At 35.3% G+C, this 20080-nt stretch overlaps 1 protein-coding gene across 2 annotated transcripts in view; it reads left to right on the top strand.

Moving 5' to 3' along the window:
* Positions 1-19700, top strand: part of LOC114327388 (ubiquitin carboxyl-terminal hydrolase 34) — a 273865-nt gene extending 254165 nt beyond the window's left edge. For both annotated transcript variants that reach the window (XM_050649892.1, XM_050649893.1), the window contains exons 37-40: positions 4272-4475; positions 8466-8603; positions 13011-13254; positions 16433-19700. In XM_050649892.1, coding sequence (XP_050505849.1) covers positions 4272-4475; positions 8466-8603; positions 13011-13254; positions 16433-16695 — 849 coding nt within the window. In that variant the 3' untranslated portion in view covers positions 16696-19700. The remainder of the gene's footprint in view (positions 1-4271; positions 4476-8465; positions 8604-13010; positions 13255-16432) is intronic.
* Positions 19701-20080: the final 380 nt, after the last annotated feature.

Below are 20080 nucleotides of genomic sequence, written 5' to 3' on the forward strand. Positions count from 1 at the left end.
ATTTTTAAAAAGTCTTAAACAAATATTATTTACATGTATTGTTTACATTACGTAAATGGGTGACATTGGTTTTGTAATGTAGGCCACTCGTTTTGAAAACACTGAAGTCAGCAATTATGTTACTATTAGGAATTCATGGTCACATTCAGGTGTAGTCAATCATAATAAAACAATTACGATTTATTTATAGATACGGAGAAAGTAAAGAAGAGATTATTCATTATTCAGACATCGACGTGGTTAGATCAGAGACGTTGTCCACCAACTAATTACTGTCGAATTTAGTCTTCTAAATATATTCTGGTAAATAGTGTTTTAACAAATCAACCCCATGATCGGGGGTAACAACACACGTACCACCATAGTAAGACACTATAGGATAGAGCTAGAAGTGCAGATATACGACGGAGATGTAAAGTGGACAACATTAATAACTGGGTAAAAAACAGAAGAGTAGAATGGAACGACCACATAAGCCGAATTACAACAAACAGAGTAGGAAGGACGGCGAGAGACGGTTCCCCAATAGGAAGACGATCAGTGGGAAGACCACGAAAACAATGGAATGACAACTTACTGGAGGCACATTGAAAAACAGACTGAGTCATGTCGACACAAAAAGAAAAAGAAGAACTCCAATTACAAATAATAATTGAGTTTTCATTCCTCGAATGTCTCGTGCAAACATTGGTTGTATTTTCACCAATGGCAATTGAACAATCGACAATCCGATCAAGAATCGAACATTCGACGAAAACTTTCATGAACATGTGAACATTTTTTACAAGATCAGACCTTAATCTGGAGCTCAGTCTTGCTATATGGCTGTGAAAGTTGGACAATGGACTCTGAAACAGAAAAAAGAGAATAGATTCCTTTGAGATGTATATGTTACCGGCCAAACCCGATTTCAGGACAAACTAGTTTGTCGTTAGGATAAACCTGAACGCGTTAGGATAAACTAGTTTGTCCTAAACCCGATAAGATAAACTAGTTTGGCTTGGGCCAAACTAGATTATCCTGATATTATTACGGACACTTCAGGATAAACTAGTAGGGCCTTTATAATATACTTACAAAACCAAAATTAATAGATAAACTGAATAAAATACTCTGTAATTGGAAAATATGTTGTACAAACAGATGCAAGTGTAAAAGGCAATGATACTCCGCAATTCTAAGTGCCAAAACACTCCATGGGAAAATAAATAATAATTTTTATAATTGAGGTAAATTATTGCTTTTATAAAAAACACTGATTATTTTTGAAGTTATACTTCTTTACGGGCGTAATGACGGTGAAATTTTATATGGGAAAACCTAGCGACCGGGCGCATGCGCATTATAACTTTGTTCTGATTGGATGTTCAAATGACATGACAAAAATTATCCAATATGGCAGCTGTGGGACTGTGCATGGTTTGGTTATAATGTATGCTTGTTGCGTTTTAAAATTTGTAGGAAGAGAAACAACAAACAAAAAGTTAGTTAATGGTTATACTGCCTTTTTAAATAGTTTTCATATTATATTTTTGGACTTATTTACATAGAAGAGATGATTGTTTCATGCCAATGTGAAAGCTCATCAAACTGTGCCTAGTATGAGTGCCGCAGATCTCGCTTATTCAAAGCTAAAGAATCTTTCACTGGTAAGTGTTTTATAGATAGTTGATCAAATTTTGTTATGATATTTGAACATAGCCACTTTGCACGACGCAAGTGATTGCGAAATTTATTAGTCGTTATACGGGCTCCGATACCTACCTTGAACCTACCAAAATACATAAGTAGTATGTAATACTTTTATTTACATAATTTATATTTATATTTACATAATATATTGTCTTCTTACTCTATGTTTTGTTGTATTTTTTCAATTCTAAATCATTTCAATTCAAAATCAAAATAATTTAATTTACATAAGTTAAAAATGTCAAAAGCGTAAATCTGTTTAGTTAGACGATCTTCGCACATAATGAAAAGCTGTCTCTGTGGCGCAGTTTTAATGCGAGAGAATCCCAATACAACGCAAATACCAGCCGCGTGGTAAGTTGGTTCGAATCCCAACAGAAACTTTTATTTTTTTATTTTTTTTTTTATACATTTTATGATTGTAAGTATATTTATTATATAATTTTATTTTCAGAAAATACGTATTTAGTTAAAAAATTTTCCGACAATTAATGTTCAGAAATCATTTGTGGCATTTTTAGTGTGTTTGTGTGTGTTTTATTTTTTTTTTATTTTAATTTTTGGCACTGTTTTAATAAAAATGTTTGAGAAGTAGTAAGTATAAATTAATTTAATATTTAAATAAAATATAAATAAAAAGTATATTAATTTCGTTTATAATCATATAATCATATAATAGAAGTATAACTTCTTACGTGCGTACAAAGTACACACACATTTTTTTTTTAATATGATTGTTTGTATTACCAATTGTTCATTAGTTTTAACGGCGAATCAATATCGTTTTAATAAAAATGATTATTTTCCAATTACAGAATATTTTATTCAGTTTATTTATTCATTTTGGCTTTGCAGGTACACTATAATGTTTATACTAGGCTGTACTAGGAGTGGGTCCTGCAGTGTCCGTATTAATATCAGGATAAACTACAGTTTATCCCATCGCGTTTAGGACAAACTAGTTTATCCGGGTTTGGCCGGTAACATATATATACAGACGGATGTTGAGAATTCCATGGGTACAAAAATTTTCTAACAATGGGGTACTTCGGCACATCAATTAACAAAAAGAATTACTAAGAATATTCCAATTAAGCAAGAGTTTAACATAGATATGTACCATATTTTTGTCGATTTTAAAGCGGCATATGACAGTGTCTTAAGACCAAGTCTTTACAATGCTATGAATGAGTTGGTAATTCCAAAAAAACTCATATCTATGATAAAAGTGATAATGGCGAAGATGCTATCAGCAGTAAAAATTCAAAACGACTCGTCAACCCCATTCGAAATACATAAGGGGTTAAGGCAGGGAGATGCGCTGGCGTGTCAGCTTTTTAATGTAGCCTTAGAAAAAGTTGTACGAGACGCTAATTTAGATAGCAGAGGAACAATATTTAATAGATCAGTCCAAATTCTTGCATATGCAGATGACGTGGACATTATAACAAGAACCAGGGCGAGAACTGCGGAAATCCTAACCGATCTAGTAGCAGCAGCAGAACTAATGGGGTTACATATAAATCAAAATAAAACAAAATTCATGGCGACCAACACAAACACAAGAGCTGGAAATGTTGATGCAGATCTAATCATCAATGACCAAAACTTCGAAGCGGTCAAAGAGTTCATATATCTAGGGACATCGGTTAACTCCAATAATGACACATTTGAGGAAATAAAAAGGCGAATAATAATTGCAAACAGGTGTTATCATGGTCTATCAAAGTACTTATCTAACAAACGTCTGTCTCAAAAAACTCGTATAGAACATTGATAGTCCCCGTTCTCACATATGGTTCAGAGGCGTGGACGCTAACTAAAACAGATGAATCCGCTCTATCAATTTTTGAAAGAAAGGTACTCGGAGAAAGATATTCGGAGCGGTTTGTGAGAACGGAATATGGAGGCGTAGATATAACTTTGAACTGCAGAATATCTACAAGCAAACGTTTGGTGGAAAAGATATTATCACTATAATTAAGTGAAATCGCCTGCAGTGGGCAGGACATGTAGCCCGAGCCCCTGAATCGAACACAAAAAGGATTCTAACAGCTCAACCCGTGGGAATGAGAAGACGGGGTAGACCAAAGTTGAGGTGGATGGACGGGGTAACACAAGATGCCGAGAAGATCGGAGTCGGCAACTGGAAAGTGCAGGCAAGGGACAGAACAGAATGGCGTAGAACGCTTGAGAAGGTCGAGGCCCTCTAAGGGCTGTAGCACCAGGATGATGATGATGAATCCAATTAAGAAAAATACAATACTTGGGCCATGTGTTGAGAGGGGAAAGATATGAACTACTTCAAATCATATTAGAAGGTAAAGTACAAGGCAAAAGATGAAATTTTGCATGTAGCAGTTTCCAAAGCTACAGTTGCTATTTGGATCGCCAATCTTCGAAAAGGGACGGTGCAATAAGAAGAAGAATCGAATAGGCCGGCAGTATAATTCAAATCTATTCACTTTAGCTTTAGAATAATCGTTTGCGTTGCGATCTAGGGTTGTAAAAATAATATTATAGTTGATACTACACGAGGTACTAAAAAATTGTGAGAAATTATATTTTTTTATTTTTAGGGGGTGGATCCAGAATACGACTTAGCCTTGGACAAATTTTACAATCCGTATCACGATTTTATCGATATGATATTTAGATTGGCTGTAAATAACGAATCTGTTACCGAAGTACTGATAACTTTAAGCGCCATCGTTGGTTTCGAAGCTGTACCGTTACATTCCACGTATTTTCCAAAATTGTGGTTGGACATTTATAAATCTCAGGTAAGGGTGTTTTTTTAAATCTCACTGGTAGATATCGCAGAAAAATGTCTGCAATTTTTTTCTAAGTTATACTTTTTTACGTGCGTTTGGAAAAAATGTTTAGAGAGAATTTTTATAAAGCGACAGTATGAAGTACGTGCATACCGACAGTAAGAAATTAGTTGCTAAATATTTCAAGTTACGTATGTATCAATGCAAATAAAGTGTGAAAAAAATAAATATATTGGTGTTTTCAGTAAATATATTTATTATTATTTTTGTATCTTTGGATTTGTCTTCGTTGGGAATATTTAATTAATATTTATTAATTAATATTAAAATATAATGAAAAGAAAATTAATAATTTGTGTAGAAAATCTGACCCGAATGTGAGCCAAGTGTCCCGACTAAAGTACGTGCCTCCTAGTGGCGGGATACGGGCAACAATACATTGGCTTATAGGGCAGTCCTTACAGTGGGGATCCTGGCCTATACAGAAAAATGCAGGCGGGTGTGGGGTAATACTGCACTTTGGTTGCATTGGTGGTGTATTGGCTAAACGTGCAGGGCAGGGTATGGTGCTGATAGAAAAGGCATTCAGGCATCAAATATCCAAACAAAATCTTTTCAGGCCATAATAATGAAAAGACCTTCTCCAATGATATAAAAAAAACTTATACCGAAATGATGGCATCTCCTGAGGTAAAATGTGCCGGAAGTAAAATGAGCCTCCGTTCGGATTTCCGGGTCAGGACTATCTCAGGGGTAACATCATTGCAGGTTAGAAAAATCAGGATAGGGTCGTGGAATCTTGGTAGTCGTACAGGTAAGAGTCTGGAGTTAGTGGATGCGCTCAAACGAAGGAGAGTTCAAATTGCTTGCATTCAAGAAACTAGGTGGAAAGGACAAAGGGCAAAAGAACTAGGTGGAGGATACAAATTGTGGTATGCAGGGAGTAGTAACACTAGAAATGGAGTTGGTATACTTGCTGATAGTGAAATGAAAGATAACGTAGTGGAAGTTGTAAGAACGAGTGATAGAATGATGTCAGTGAAATTTGTAATTGATAATGAGGTATTGAATGTTGTGTGGGTGTATGCTCCTCAAACAGGTCTGGGTGAGAATGAAATAAGAGCTTTCTATGACCAATTAGGAGACGTCCTGAGTGATATTCCGTCAGAGGAGAAAGTTATAATAGGAGGTGATTTCAATGCACATGTGGGCCAAGCCAAGGTAGGATACGAAGCAATACATGGGGGATTAGGCTTTGGAACTACAAATGAATCTGGAGATGATATGCTTGAATTAGCAACAGCACTAGATATGGCGATTGTGAACACATTCTTTAAAAAGAGAGAAACTCAACTTATTACGCACAAAAGTGGACAACATCAATCCCAAATAGACTATTTCATGATAAGGAAAGAAGACATACGTGAATGCAAGGACTGCAAGGTAATAGTTAGTGAGACAGTAAGCCAACAACATACGCTGCTTGTTGTGGACATCGAAGTAAAAAGTGAAACTAAACCAAAATATCGGAGAGGACCACAAAAAATCAAGTGATGGATGCTAAAAGATGAGAAAGAAGGTCTATTCAGGGAAAGAATAGTAGAGGAAATATGTTGGAACATGAAAGGAAGCCCTACTACAATTTGGAGAAAAATGGCCAGTAGTATTTGAGAGACTGCTCTTGAAATACTGGGGAAAACGTCAGGAAAAAAGTTTGAGGATAAAGAGACTTGGTGGTGGTCAAACGAAGTTCAAGGAAAAATAAAAGAGAAGGGAAAATTATATAAAAAGTGGCAAGAAAACAGATCCAACACAGATCTTCAAAACTATATGGTCGCGAAAAAGGAAGCGAAAGTAGCAGTAGCAAAAGCAGAAGCGTATTCAAACCTATACGATCAACTTGATACCAGGGAAGGCGAAACGAAGATAAAATAGCCAAACAGAGAGCAAAGAAAGCAAAAGATTTTAATCAGATTAGATGTATCCGAGATGAAAATAATAAAATACTAGTTCACGAAAAGGATGTCAAAAAGAGATGGAGAAAGTACTTTGACAGCTTATTAAATGAAGAATTTGACAGACAGCCTGTGGAGTCAACGGAGACAATAGCAGCAATGGTCACCAAAATAACAAACGCGGAAGTGGCTCAAGCGCTTCATAAAATAAAGAAAGGAAAAGCGGTAGGACCAGATGATATTCCTGGGGAAGTATGGAAAGCATTGGGAGGGACAGGAACAAGGGCTAGCAGGTTTATTTAATAGAATTATGGAAGTTGGACAAATGCCAGACGAATGGAGAAGCAGTATACTAGTACCTGTTTACAAAAATAAGGGAGATATTATACAGCAGTGTACAAACTATAAAACTGCTTAGCCACACCATGAAAATATGGGAGAGAGTAATTGATAGACGGATACGTGAAGAGACCGACATATCCCAGAATCAATTTGGCTTTATGGAGGGCAGGTCAACAACAGACGCAATTTTGATTATAAGGCAGTTGATGGAAAAATACAGGAGTAAAGAAACAAACGCTCATATGGTATTCATTGATCTTGAGAAAGCATATGATAGAGTTCCTCGAGATTCTGTGGTGGGCGCTCAATAAGAAAGGAGTCCCTGGTGCATATGTAAAGATTGTGAGGGATATGTATGAGGGAGTAACGACTAGTGTTAGGACAGGTGTGGGAGAGACTGATAAATTTCATGTGAAAGTAGGATTGCACCAAGGCTCGGTGCTTAGTCCGTATTTATTCTCATTAGTTTTGGACCAGATAACAGCGAAACTACAGGGTAACATTCCATGGTGCTTAATGTATGCTGATGATGTCGTGTTAGTAGGAAATAGTGAAAGAGACTTAGAACAAAAACTGGAACAGTGGACACGAGCTCTGGTGGAACAAGGTTTAAAACTTAGTAGGACAAAGACAGAGTATTTGGAATGTTCATTTAAAGATGGAGTTACTACAAATAAAATGGTATCTTTGGATGGTGAACTGATTGTAAAATGCAATAGTTTTAAGTACTTGGGATCGGTATTACAGAGTAATGGAGAAATAGATGGAGATGCATGCAATAGAATTAGGGCTGAATGGATGACGTGGAAGGAAGCGAGTGGTGTGTTGTGTGACAGAAAAGTTCCAATGAAGCTGAAAGGAAAATTCTATAAAACAGCCATAAGACCGGCTATGATGTACGGAACTGAATGTTGGGCAGTGAAAAAGAAAGAGGAACAACGAATGCATGTGGTGGAGATGAGAATGCTTAGATGGATGAGTGGAGTGACAAGAAAGCATAAAATTAAAAATGAGTATATTAGGGGAAGTCTAGGTGTGCCACCAATTGATGCCAAAATGAGAGAGCATAGGTTGAGATGGTTTGGTCATGTTCAACGTCGAGACGTTAATCACCCAATACGAAGAGTAGCTGAAGTACAGATTCCTGGAAGGAGTAGGAGAGGAAGATCAAAGAAGACGTGGGGGGAGACGATTAGGCAGGACATGTTGGTAAAGGGGATTAATATTGATATGACCCAAGATAGAATTGTGTGGAGAAATGCAATTAGGGAAGCCGACCCCGCATAGGGATAAGGCATAGAGAATGATGATGATGTAGAAAATCTGACGTTTTTTAGATTTTCTACGATTCATCAAAGGAAAAGTAATTGCTGGGAGACTTCAGTTCATAAATAAATGACGTATTAACGTTATTTTTGATTTTTGGTATTATTTTAAGTTTAAAAAGTACTTTAATATTTAAATAAAAATACAGTAATTAAACTGTTTAAAATGTATTTATTTCGTTGAAATCATAATAATAGAAGTATAAACGTGCGTACAAAGTACACACACGCACACTCTTTTTTTTTTAATTCTGTGGGCAAAATCAAATGTGGGCTTTTTATGTCTGAAAACAGATAAGTAGAAAAAAATCTGCTCTCATGATAATAAGAAACTTATTTTTATCTATATGAAATTTAACTGTTTTCTTTTATTTCAGAATATCGATAGAAAATATATAAATATGTTGGTTACTTGTAACTATTTTGTGGATTACGTAGATGCTGTACTATTGGACGAGAGATCGGCTTTGACTGTTGATATTATTTACGAATTTTTAACTTTATTTTTTCCGAAGGTGAGTTTTTTACGAATTAACATAAGTATAGACTAATAAAGCTATTAGAAACGTTTAATCTTTCCATTTTTAAACTTAGTTTTTCGAGTAAGTACCCGGCTACTTTTCCGATCAGCTTCCCCTTTCGAGTTACGGCTATTCCCCTTCGGATGCACGGCTACTTTTTTAAGAGGTGGCGCTCATGATCACCATAGCGCATGTACTTTTGCTCTAGGATAGTGTGAAACAGCTCCATATCCTATGACATACTCAAAGCTACTCTTATCAAGTGTAACTTCGAGTATGTTGCTGTTGTCATTGTTATATTTGTTCAGTTCTTGTTGTTTTTTAGTTTTGCCTATTTTGTACTACTCCCACCATATTCTACTTTTTTGAAGTTATTCTTCTTTAGGCGCGATGCGATTGAGAGTAAAATTTCATAAATCTGCGCGCATGCGCACACAGACAGTAATAGTTCGTTGCTAATCTTTCAAGATAGGTATGTATCTATCTGTATCAGCGCAAATAAGTCATTAAAAGAATATACTAGTGTTTTTATTAAATGTATTATTTATTATAATTTTTGGATTTGTCTTTCTCTGTATTAAGATAATAAAATATTATGTAGGTATAACATTTTTATATGTCTATTTGTCACCGTGTTATTTAATTATATCCGAAACTTACGTGTCATTTAAAGAAGCTCTGGTGGCGTTGTTGGTAGAGCGTTGGGGCAGTGATTGGAAGGTCGCACCGGTCGCGGGTTCCAATCCTGGACGACTCATATTTTTTTTTAATTTTTGGTTGTTTTAATAAAAAAATTTTGAGAAATTTAGTTTAATATTTAAATAAAATACAAATAACCTGTTAAGTATATTTACTTCGTTGAAATTATATAATAGAAGATTAACTTCTTACGTGCGTATAAAGTACACACACATTATTTTTTTGTAATTACCGCGATAGTCCCTACCGTTATGTTGAAGTATTATTTACTAGCTCTTGCTTTCTTTGTTGTGTTTTCGGGTGTAATCCTTCCTATTTTTTTTACCAGCTCTTTCCTTTTCTGGCTGAAGTGACAGCATGCAAAACCACAATATTTTGCGTCATCCTTCAGCCCAGACGCATCGATCGTCATTTGTCTTTTTAATTATTTTATAAGTAGCGGTCTTAAAAGACCCACGCCACGGCCCGTCAAAAAATGTATGAAATAAAAGTTGGTTAAATGTAAATTTACAGCTTATCCAGTGCACTATGGTGAAGGGATGAGCTTTTCCCCTTTGGTTTAGTTCTTTCTTCGAATCACTCTCTCTGTCACTCTCTCACACTATTTTTTCTACTTTCCTCGTGATCTTCTTTATATTCCTCCTTGTCTTATTGTACATATTCACCCTTCCTTTTACCATTAACTGGATTGGTACAACTCCTGCTATCACTTTTACAGCAATTGTTGGGTTGTCCTACCTATACCACCAACCATGTGCTTACTACTTTTAGTGTTTTTGCGCCCTTATCATCATTTCCTTGTACTTTTTTGTCTTCCTCCCAGACGGAACCACATATAGAACTGTAGAGTATACTAGTTCTAAACACATCGTCCTTCTGTATGAACTAACCCCCCCCCCCCCCACATTTCAAATTATATTTGCTAAACGGCGGTCTTCTCCTCAGTCCCTCTTTCTTTTTTTACTTTTAGTATGACTCTTCTGTTTTCTCCGCCGCTAATACGTTTCTTTTTTAACTCATACTGATACTTTGTTCAGAGCCTTGTTTCCCTTTTTTCTGATACCCTGATTTGTATTATCTTCCATTACAATGGTTAGATGACCTGCAAAAGCGACTGTTTTCACCCCTTCCCCAAACTTTAACTCCAATACCCCGTTCTACACGACGTTCCACAGCATCGGTCCCAAAATGGATCCTTAGGGAACTCTCGACGTTGTGTCCAGCCATTTTTTACTATAGTCCGTTCCACCTTGACCTTACAGTATAGGGAACATAGGCAATGCAGTCCTTATGAGAGTTTTTAGCGCGGTGATGCCGGTTTTATCAAAAACAATTTGTAATCGAACATTAGAGAGATTAAATTAAAACTGTTTTAGAAAGGCAATCTACAATTTTAGGATTCATACGCGTAATAACTATAGTATATCAAATAAACCTTAACGCATACAAATCCTAAAATTGTAGATTGTCTTTCTAAAACAGTTTTAATTTATGCTCTCTAATGTTTAATTACAAATTCTTTTTGATAAAATCGGCATCACCGCGTTAAAAACTCCCTATACTGTAAAGTCAAGGTGGGACGGACTATAGTTACTTTTATTTTTGTGTGTGATGTTTGTATCTTTCTTTCTTTCGATTATCGTGGCAATTTACTGTATTTTTAATATCCATCATTGCTTCAACTACCCATTTTCTTTTGCTGTTATTAACTTTTCTGCTAACCATTTTATGCTTTACCATTCAACTGCTGATTTTCCTTTTTGGAATTCAAATTCAAAATTTTTGGAATTGAAAATACAAATTCCTTGTATTTTCTGTTAATTAGTAAAATTGTTGTTTTGCTCTTTGCAATATCAATTCCAGCGGGCAGTTACAACAAAAATAAGTTTTTTATTCAACTAAACTTACGTGCATAGAAATCGGCCCACTTAAAAATTGGATCACGTTTGATGTCTCATATTTCCTAAACCTGTTGGCCGATTTGTGATTTTGATGTGATTTTTTGAACATGTTATAGCATGATTCCTTAGCAATACCACTGTAATAATATTGTTGCTAAACATGTAAATTTTCATTGTATACCGGGTGTACCAATCAAACTGTGTTTTTTTTCTCAAAGTTTGCATCACCCTGTGGAATATTCTAGCATTTATAAAATACTGAAATTAAAACCCAACTATAGCACCAGGTTTTCTTAACATTCTGCTTTTTGATTCATTCGTTTATGTTTGATAATAAAAAAGTTAGATACTTTAACAACTAGACATGTTCTTCATCAATACACGGTGTTTTTAAATAAGTGCGACAAACGTTAAGGGGTAATTCTGCATGAAAAAATAATGACAGTTGGCTTTATAAACGTATGCCCGCAAATGTTTCGTTTCCGAGATACGGGATGTTGAATTTTTTCTTACAATCTGACGATTTATTTATTGTTTTAAAACCAGTTGAGATATGCAAATGAAATTTGGTAGGTTTTAAGAGCTAGTTATTACGGATTTTTGACATAAATCTAAGAATTTTATATTTACCATTAGCGTGCATACGGGTAATATGATCAGTCATATTACACGTATGCGCGCTAACGGTGAATATTAAATTCTTAATTGTATGTCAAAAAATGTGCAATAACTACGACTTAAAACCCACCAAATTTCATTGGCATATCTCAACCGGTTTTAAAGCAATAAAATAAATCGTCAGTTTGTAAGAAAAAATTCAACATCCCGTATCTCGAAAACGAAACATTTGCGGACATACGTTTATAAAGCCAACTGTCATTAATTTTTCATGCAGAATTATCCCTTAAAGTTTGTCGCACTTATTTAGAAACACCGTGTATTGATGAAAAACATGTCTAGTTGTTAAAGTACCTAACTTTTTTATTATCCAACATAAACGAATGATTCAAAAAACAGAATGTTAAGAAAACCTGAGGCAATAGTTGGGTTCTAGTTTCAGTATTTTATAAATGATAGAATATTCCACAGGGTGATGCGAACTTTAATAAAAAAAAACACAGTTTGTTTGGTACTCCCGGTATACAATGAAAATTTACCTGTTTAGCAACAATATTATTACAGTGGTATTGTTAAAGAATCAGGCTATAACATGTTCAAACAATTACCTAAATCGGCCAACAGGTTTAGGAAATATGAGACATCGAAAATTACCAAATTTTTAAGTGGGCCGATTTCTATGCACGTAAGTTTATATTTCATTTCATTGTTTCTTTTTATAAAGGTGCCTATCTTCTAGATGTGTTGGCGACCACATTGACCCATCTTATTCTATTCACAGTAGCTCGAAATAGATCAGTTGACGTTAGACCAGTCTATACCAGGATATACATCTACGTCCAGGGCCTCTCTTGCCCTCAATATTGCCTTGTAGAATCAACTGTAGAAGTCAGTATTTATTTACGCATAATGTGGTCGAAGTAAGCCAATTTTCTGTTCCTTATGGTGCTAATAATTTCTTTGTCTTTTCTTAGCCTCTGGACAATAGTTATGTTAGTTGTTTAGTGTATATACGAGACCCTCAACATACGTCGCTAACACCACATTTCAAATGCCTCTAATCGTTTTATGGCATGATATGACATCAAATAATTTTTTGTTCAACTATAGTTCATTTCATTGTTTATCCTCTATAATAGAATATTTTATGTTTAACAGGATCGCTAATTTATTTATTATTCAGGTATCCGCCCATGTACTCTCCGAACAGACTCTGACGATGATAGACAACACGGTAGTCTCTCTTAGCGAACAAATAGGATCTTTGAACATTTTAAAAATGGCCAAACGATTAGCTGGCGACATTAGGGCGTTAATATTGGTATATAATAGTCCAGAAGCTGTCCCTCCGCCGTTGCTGCTCACTACCCTAAAACAACTACAGAGTAAAATTAAATTGGAAATGAATAAACTTGATATACCTAAAGGTAAGTTGATTGACGTTTAGTTTACAATACGATTAGGTATAGATAGATAAGACCGGCAACATTGCTTATGAGAATGAATTGCATTTCCACTGTAGAATGACTGAATGAGTCGGCGCGAATCAAGTCCATTGGGTGGGCAGCGGTGAAGCAGTGTTGCCATTCATAGGCCGTATATCTAATTCAAAACGAAAGTCTGTGTATATTTTGTAAGTTGGTTTTATGTTGTTCTATTAGAATTTGTACTTATTTGATAATGATCTTGGTATAGTATATGTATAGTTCAGTTGGAACACCCAAACAAACTGATTGACGGCAAATATTAAAAGAATATACAGAGTATCCCAGACTAATATTTATCCAGGCTATATCTCTTAAACAAATAAAGATTTTCGAATGGGACAAAAACTGATCTATTCCATTTGTAATACACTTTAATATGGCGTAGGAAATATCATCCCCTAAATATTCATCCCTTAGTTACAACCCCTAACTTTTAAGGAGGTAATAGCCCTTTTTAGAGATTTTTATAAATATATTACCTTTTACAAAGGAATTTAACTATTTTTTGGAAAGAAGCATGGTCGTTAAAGACCAACTGCTTTAACAAACTTGAAGTTTTTGAAATGTGTTGCCTGCACCAAATGCTCAGAATATCGTGGACGGACAGAGTCAGAAATGAGGAAATATGAAGAAGAATTGGCTTACAGGATAGATAACTTTTTGATTATGTAAAAAGTAAGAAGGCTTGCATACTTAGGGCACATATTACGAGGAGAATGATACACTTTTCAGAAACTGGTACTCGAAGGAAAGATAGAGGCTAAGAGAGAAGTGTCATTGTATACCGGGTGTAACAATGATAGTGTGTTTTTCCTCAAAGTTTGGAACACCCTGAGGAATATTCTAGCGTATATAAAATATTGAAATTAAAACTCAACTGTAGCCTTAAACTTTCTTAACATTTTGCTTTTCGATTCATTTGCTTAGGTGGGATAATAAAAAAGGTACTTTAACAACTAGCCATGTTATTAATCAATACAGGGTGTTTCCAATTAAATGCGACAAACTTTAAGGGGTGATTGAGGGCTGCATGAAAAAATAATGACCATTTGCTTTATAAACATATGTCCGCAAATGCTTCGTTTCCGAGATACGGGATGTTGAATTTTTTCTTACAAACTGACGATTTATTTATTGCTCTAAAACCGGTTGAGATATGCAAATAAAATTTAGTAGGTTTTAAGAAGTAGTTATTGCGCATTTTTTGACATACTATTAAGAATTTTATATTCACCATTGGCGTGCATACGGGTCATATTACCCGTATGCACGCCAATGGTGAACATAAAATTCTTATTTGTATGCCAAAAAATGCGTAATAACGATCTTTTAAAACGTACCAAATTTCATTTGCATATCTTAACCGGTTTTAGAGCAATAAATAAATCGTCAGTTTGTAAGAAAAAATTCAACATCCCGTATCTCGGTAACGAAGCATTTGCGGACATATGTTTATAAAGCAAATGGTCATTATTTTTGAAGTTATACTTCTTTACGATCGAGAGTGAAATTTTATAACTCCCTGGCGCATGCGCAGACAGACAGTATGTAGTTCGTTGCTAATCTTTCAAATTATGTATGTATCAGCGCAAATAAGTCATTAAAATAATATATTAGTGTTTTTAGTAAATGTATTATTTATTACAATTTTTGTGTCTTTGGATTTGTCTTCCTCGGGCGTAAGATAATAAAATATCTATTTTTATACTTCACTTAACCTATTTGTCACCGTGATGTGTAATTATATCCGAGACGTCAATAACACGGGGCTTGATAGCTTGGTTGGTAGAGCATTGGACCAGAGATCGAGAGATCCCGGGTTCAAATCCCGGACGATTCATATTTTTTAATTTAACCCGCCAGTGGTCGCTATATGAGATTTTCTTTCACGGTTTCAGAAAATTGCGCACAACTTTTTTTCTGGGAAATTATACGCGCTGTAGTTCCTTCTAGTCTCCTAACTATCCTCCCTCGACAATCTAATAGACTTGTCCGCTCAGATAGTGACTCAGTTTACTTAGTATCACCATATTGTTGAGTCAGTGCGCTTCATGTGAGAGATTCTCTCATCAAGCGACCACCGGCGTCACCAACTGTGTATAAATATTAATTTTATTTTTCCCCTTAAAACCTAAAATAATATCCTTTTATGATGTAATAAAAGGCGCCGTGGATGTGGTCGATGATATGAAAATCCTATATTCGGTTTCACGGGTTAGTTGTAGGTGGTCACTTATCATATATTTTTCAATGTTAAATATTGGCGGCATCAATAGTCACATTTTATATAAAGATAATAATAATAAAACACAAAAACCTCATCTTTTTTGTAAAATTTTGTAAAGAAAGGCAAAAGTTGGATATGTGAGAGAAAATCTCACGCGCCACCACTCGCGTAACAACCAGCCTAGCGACCAATGCCGGGTTAACTATATTTATTTCGTTGAAATTATAATATAGTAGAAGTATAACTTCTTACGTGCGTACAAAGTACACACACATTCTTTTTTTTTTGCTCCTTAGCAGAACTACTCCTTAAAGTTTGTCGCACTTATTTAAAAACACCCTGTATTGATGAAGAACGTTGCCAGTTGTTAAAGTACCTAACTTTTTTATTATCCAACATAAGCAAACGAAACAAAAGGCATAATGTTAAGAAAACTTAAGGCTACAGTTGAGTTTTAATTTAAATATTTTATATACGCCAGAATATTCCACAGGGTGTTCCAAACTTTGAGGAAAAAACACACTATCATTGTTACACCCGGTATACAATGACCCTTATCTGTTTAGCAACAATATTATTACATCGATACTCTTGAAGAATAAAGCTATAACATATTAAAAAAATCACTAAAATGGGACAACAGGTTTAGGAAATCCAAGACATAAAAAATGTCCCATTTTTAAGGTGGTGCGTTAATTTTAATGCTTAATGTATATATGCCAAAAAATCATAATTTAAAAATAAAAATCAACCTGTTTCGGGATTTTTCTTTTAAGTCGCCGTTTACGAAATAATGAATTTATTCCATTTGTCTTTGCCACACTGTGTATTTTATTTAATAGACTTGTCCTATTTTTATAAACTTATCTTACAACTTATTTTGGTTTTTAGATAAATGTGATGAAGCTGCAAGCAAAAGTGACTCGAAAGAAGAAATCAGTCCCGGTTCATCAAGGGACGAACGCTCTTCTGGCGAATCAGAAAACCTAAACAAAACTAAAAGTGATAGTGATACTGAAACTCAAAGTACTTCATGTGATAAAAATAGTTCAGACGAAAAGAAAAAGGAAAAATCCTTTGGACCCGTAGAAAACTTAGAATTATTAAGTAAATCGGTAAACGAACTTATCGAAATTGTTAAGAAGGATGCTTAGTCCGATCGAAAAAAGTAATACTACATCGAAGTAACGATTTTATTAAAGGTACAACTGGTTCAGTTCGGAGATATATTTGACTGTTCAGTGTTAACGTTTTTTTCCGTGGAGAATACTAGGGCGGTCTGATAAGTACTTCAAGCCTTCAAAACACTTGAACCAGCGGTGTTCCACCTTCTTTAACCCGTCTCGGGTTTTCTCGAGCTCTGTAAAGTAGGCTTCCGTGGCGGTGATGAACTCCTTAGTCGACTTAAATTTCTGCCCGGCGAGTGATTTTTCAAGTTTGGAAACAAAAAGAAGTCCTGTAGGGCCAAATCTGGAGAACATGGTGGATGGGACAGTAGTTCGTAGCCCAATTCGATCAATTTGGCCTTGGCGACGGAGGAAGTGTGAGCCTGTGCGTTGTCATGGTAGAAGAGTACTTTTTTTCCCTAATTGGACTGTTTTTTCTGCAATTCGGCGTCGAAACGACCCAATAATGCGGCCTAGTAAAGCCCTGTGACCGTTTTGTACTTTTCCAGGAAGTTCATATAGATCATGCCTTTTGAATCACAGAAAATGGTGGCCATCACCTTTCCGGCCAATTGGACAGTCTACGCCATCTTTGGAGCTTCGCGAGGTGACATCCACTGTATTGACTGTTCCTTGGTCTCTGGTGTGAACCAGTAGAACCATGTTTCGTCGACAGTTATGAAACAACGTAGAAACTTTGGATTACGCTTAAACAGCCTCGGATACTTCTCCGAAGTGGTCTCATATTTGCGCTTTTTGTCCGGAGTGAGCAAATGCGGCACTCATTGTGCCGACAGCTTTCTTGTGCCCAAATGTCATGCAGGTTATGCGCCACGCGATCTTGTAAGATGCCTCATACTGTCTCAGCTATCTCGCGCACCTTTAGTCGGCGGTCTGCCAATACGAAATCGTGGATTTCTTTCACGTTATCCTCCGTGGTAGTGATGGTGATTATAGTTACTTTCGAGTATTCGTTACAAATCGTTACTTTTGTATAAAGTAATCATTTACAGTATTCGTTACTTTGATTACTATGATTACTTTTGTATTTGAGTACCGGTAATCATATCGAGAATCGCATTTCTCAGTATTTCGTATAAGATCCGATATAACAACGACCTTCACCGATCTATTTAATGGATAGAAGTTAAATGATGTGTTATCTATTATGTTAAAAATTATTAAAAACAAATTATTAAAAAAAAACATAATTTTGTCCAGACTAATTAATAATTAAAAATGAATTTTTTTATAAATTCTACTAATTTTTTTTGAATTGGAAAAGACTGCAAGACTTGTACACATCAAAAGTTTTTTGAAAACATACACCTGTTTGCCGTTTTGACCTAATTTTTTTTGGCCCGGGCAGATATTATTTTAGATTTTTGGATCACAACAATACACATAGACCAAGGCATTTAGGAAAAAATAAATGATTTTTAGAGAAATAGTGAAACAGGAAAAAGTTTTCAATAGAAAAATGGGTGGAAATTCATAATTGCAGTATAAAATGCATCCAAAAGTACATAAACATGTCAAAATCAATATATTAAGGGTCAGACTTTGTTATTCGGGGGTTTTTGGGATCACTGAACACGACTACGCAATCAGATCCAACCTCCGAAGCACCTGGTGCCCAGGGTTACTGCTAATGTACGTCATCTATAGTTTCGAGGGTTTTGGCACTTAATTGATGCAAACAATTACTCGAGGGTTTTTGGGATTGCTGAACACGAATACGTCATTAATAAATATATTTTTAAATATAGTAATATTTAAAAATATACTTATTCCTGTGTTTTTAATGTTAAATGACCTGCTCTAATAAAAACAATGCCATACCTACATGTAAAATAATTAAAGTTGATAATCATAGTCTAGAAATATTATCATTTCTACATTTTTTTCGGTCAATCTAAGCTATTTTTTTTCTAGGCCTGATAAGAATAGTGTGTATTTATTATTAAAATCTAATATGTTGCATTTTTATTTTCAAAGGAACGAACATCTATGAAATTCTGTGAATTATCTACCTCCACAAATCGTATAGACATCTGTTTCTGGGTCCATACTTTCATGCTTTGTTAAATGATATACCTCTCTCTGTTTCAGCTACTTCTCAGCGCCCTGTAATCCTGTAAAACTCTTAATAGCCTTCGCCCTTCATAGATAAAATTTTAGTTAACTGTACTGATACCGAACACTCGTGGAATATCGGTCCGATTCCGATATCAACCGATTGTAGATACAATACTCAAATAGGTACTCGCCCTGATACGATTGCTACGAAGTAACGAAGTAAGCAGAGTAATCAAAGTAATCAAAGTAACGATTTGCCTCTCTGTATAGTAATCGTTACTTTCGATATTCGTAAGTAACGAGTACTTTGTAACGAATAGTTACTTTTTTAACATCACTACTCCGTGGTAGCCATTTTCGGGGCACCTGGGCGTGACTTATCAAATACCGATGTGCGACCACGTCGAAACTCGTTAAACCAATTTTTTACGGTCGTCATCGAAAAAAAAGAGTCACCATACACAGTATCCAAGCGCTCTTTGTTTTCACTGCGGAATTTCCCTTAAAAAGAAGAGTCGAATCACCGACCGATATTGCTCTTTTTTTCATTTTTCTAAAATTCCAAGGCACGCCCGGTTACACACGCGGTCAAAACAAAAGTACTAGGCACTAGGCTGACTCGGCTAAGCATAGGCCGTCTACAAGAATGTTGCACGATAGTAGATTTCTCTTGCATTAGTGGCGCCATCGGGGGGAGAGGCTAACTACTTATTGGACCACCAACGTACTGATTACTCTTTTAGTAATTGCCAAATCAAGATTCCTACATTGTAGACCTACTTGCCTTGGATAACCACTTTGGCTATGCTGAATCAGCTTGGTTAATATGAAGAAAATAGTGCTAGTCTAATAGAAGAGTATTATTATTTTTTAGTAGTAAGGATTATATTACTTTAAATACATAATTAATTCTTGTTTTGCATTTTAAATTAATTACGAAAATTCGACTTGATTTTTAAGATTTGCGAGAAAATTAAAGCATTCCTAATAGTGGTAGGTACTAAGAATAACGATACAAGATAAAATAAAAATTATTAAATAATTTAGAAACCACCTTTTAGCATAAAATTAATTAGTGTTACAATTGAAGACCTGAAATTGCTAATAGATCTAATTTGCCACTTTTTACAAATATTCTTTTATTGTTGCTAAGTGATCTGTGTTCCTATGCCAATGCACTGCTAAAAGGGGCGACTACGAACTCCCCCACGCTACCTATATTTTAATGGGTTCAGTTTTATAGTGGGATTAAAAGCGTCTACGAACTGCCCCACGCTACCTAGGTACTTAGATA

The sequence above is a fragment of the Diabrotica virgifera genome, chromosome 4, assembly GCF_917563875.1.
Source record: "Diabrotica virgifera virgifera chromosome 4, PGI_DIABVI_V3a".
NCBI classification, from domain to species: Eukaryota; Metazoa; Arthropoda; class Insecta; order Coleoptera; family Chrysomelidae; genus Diabrotica; species Diabrotica virgifera.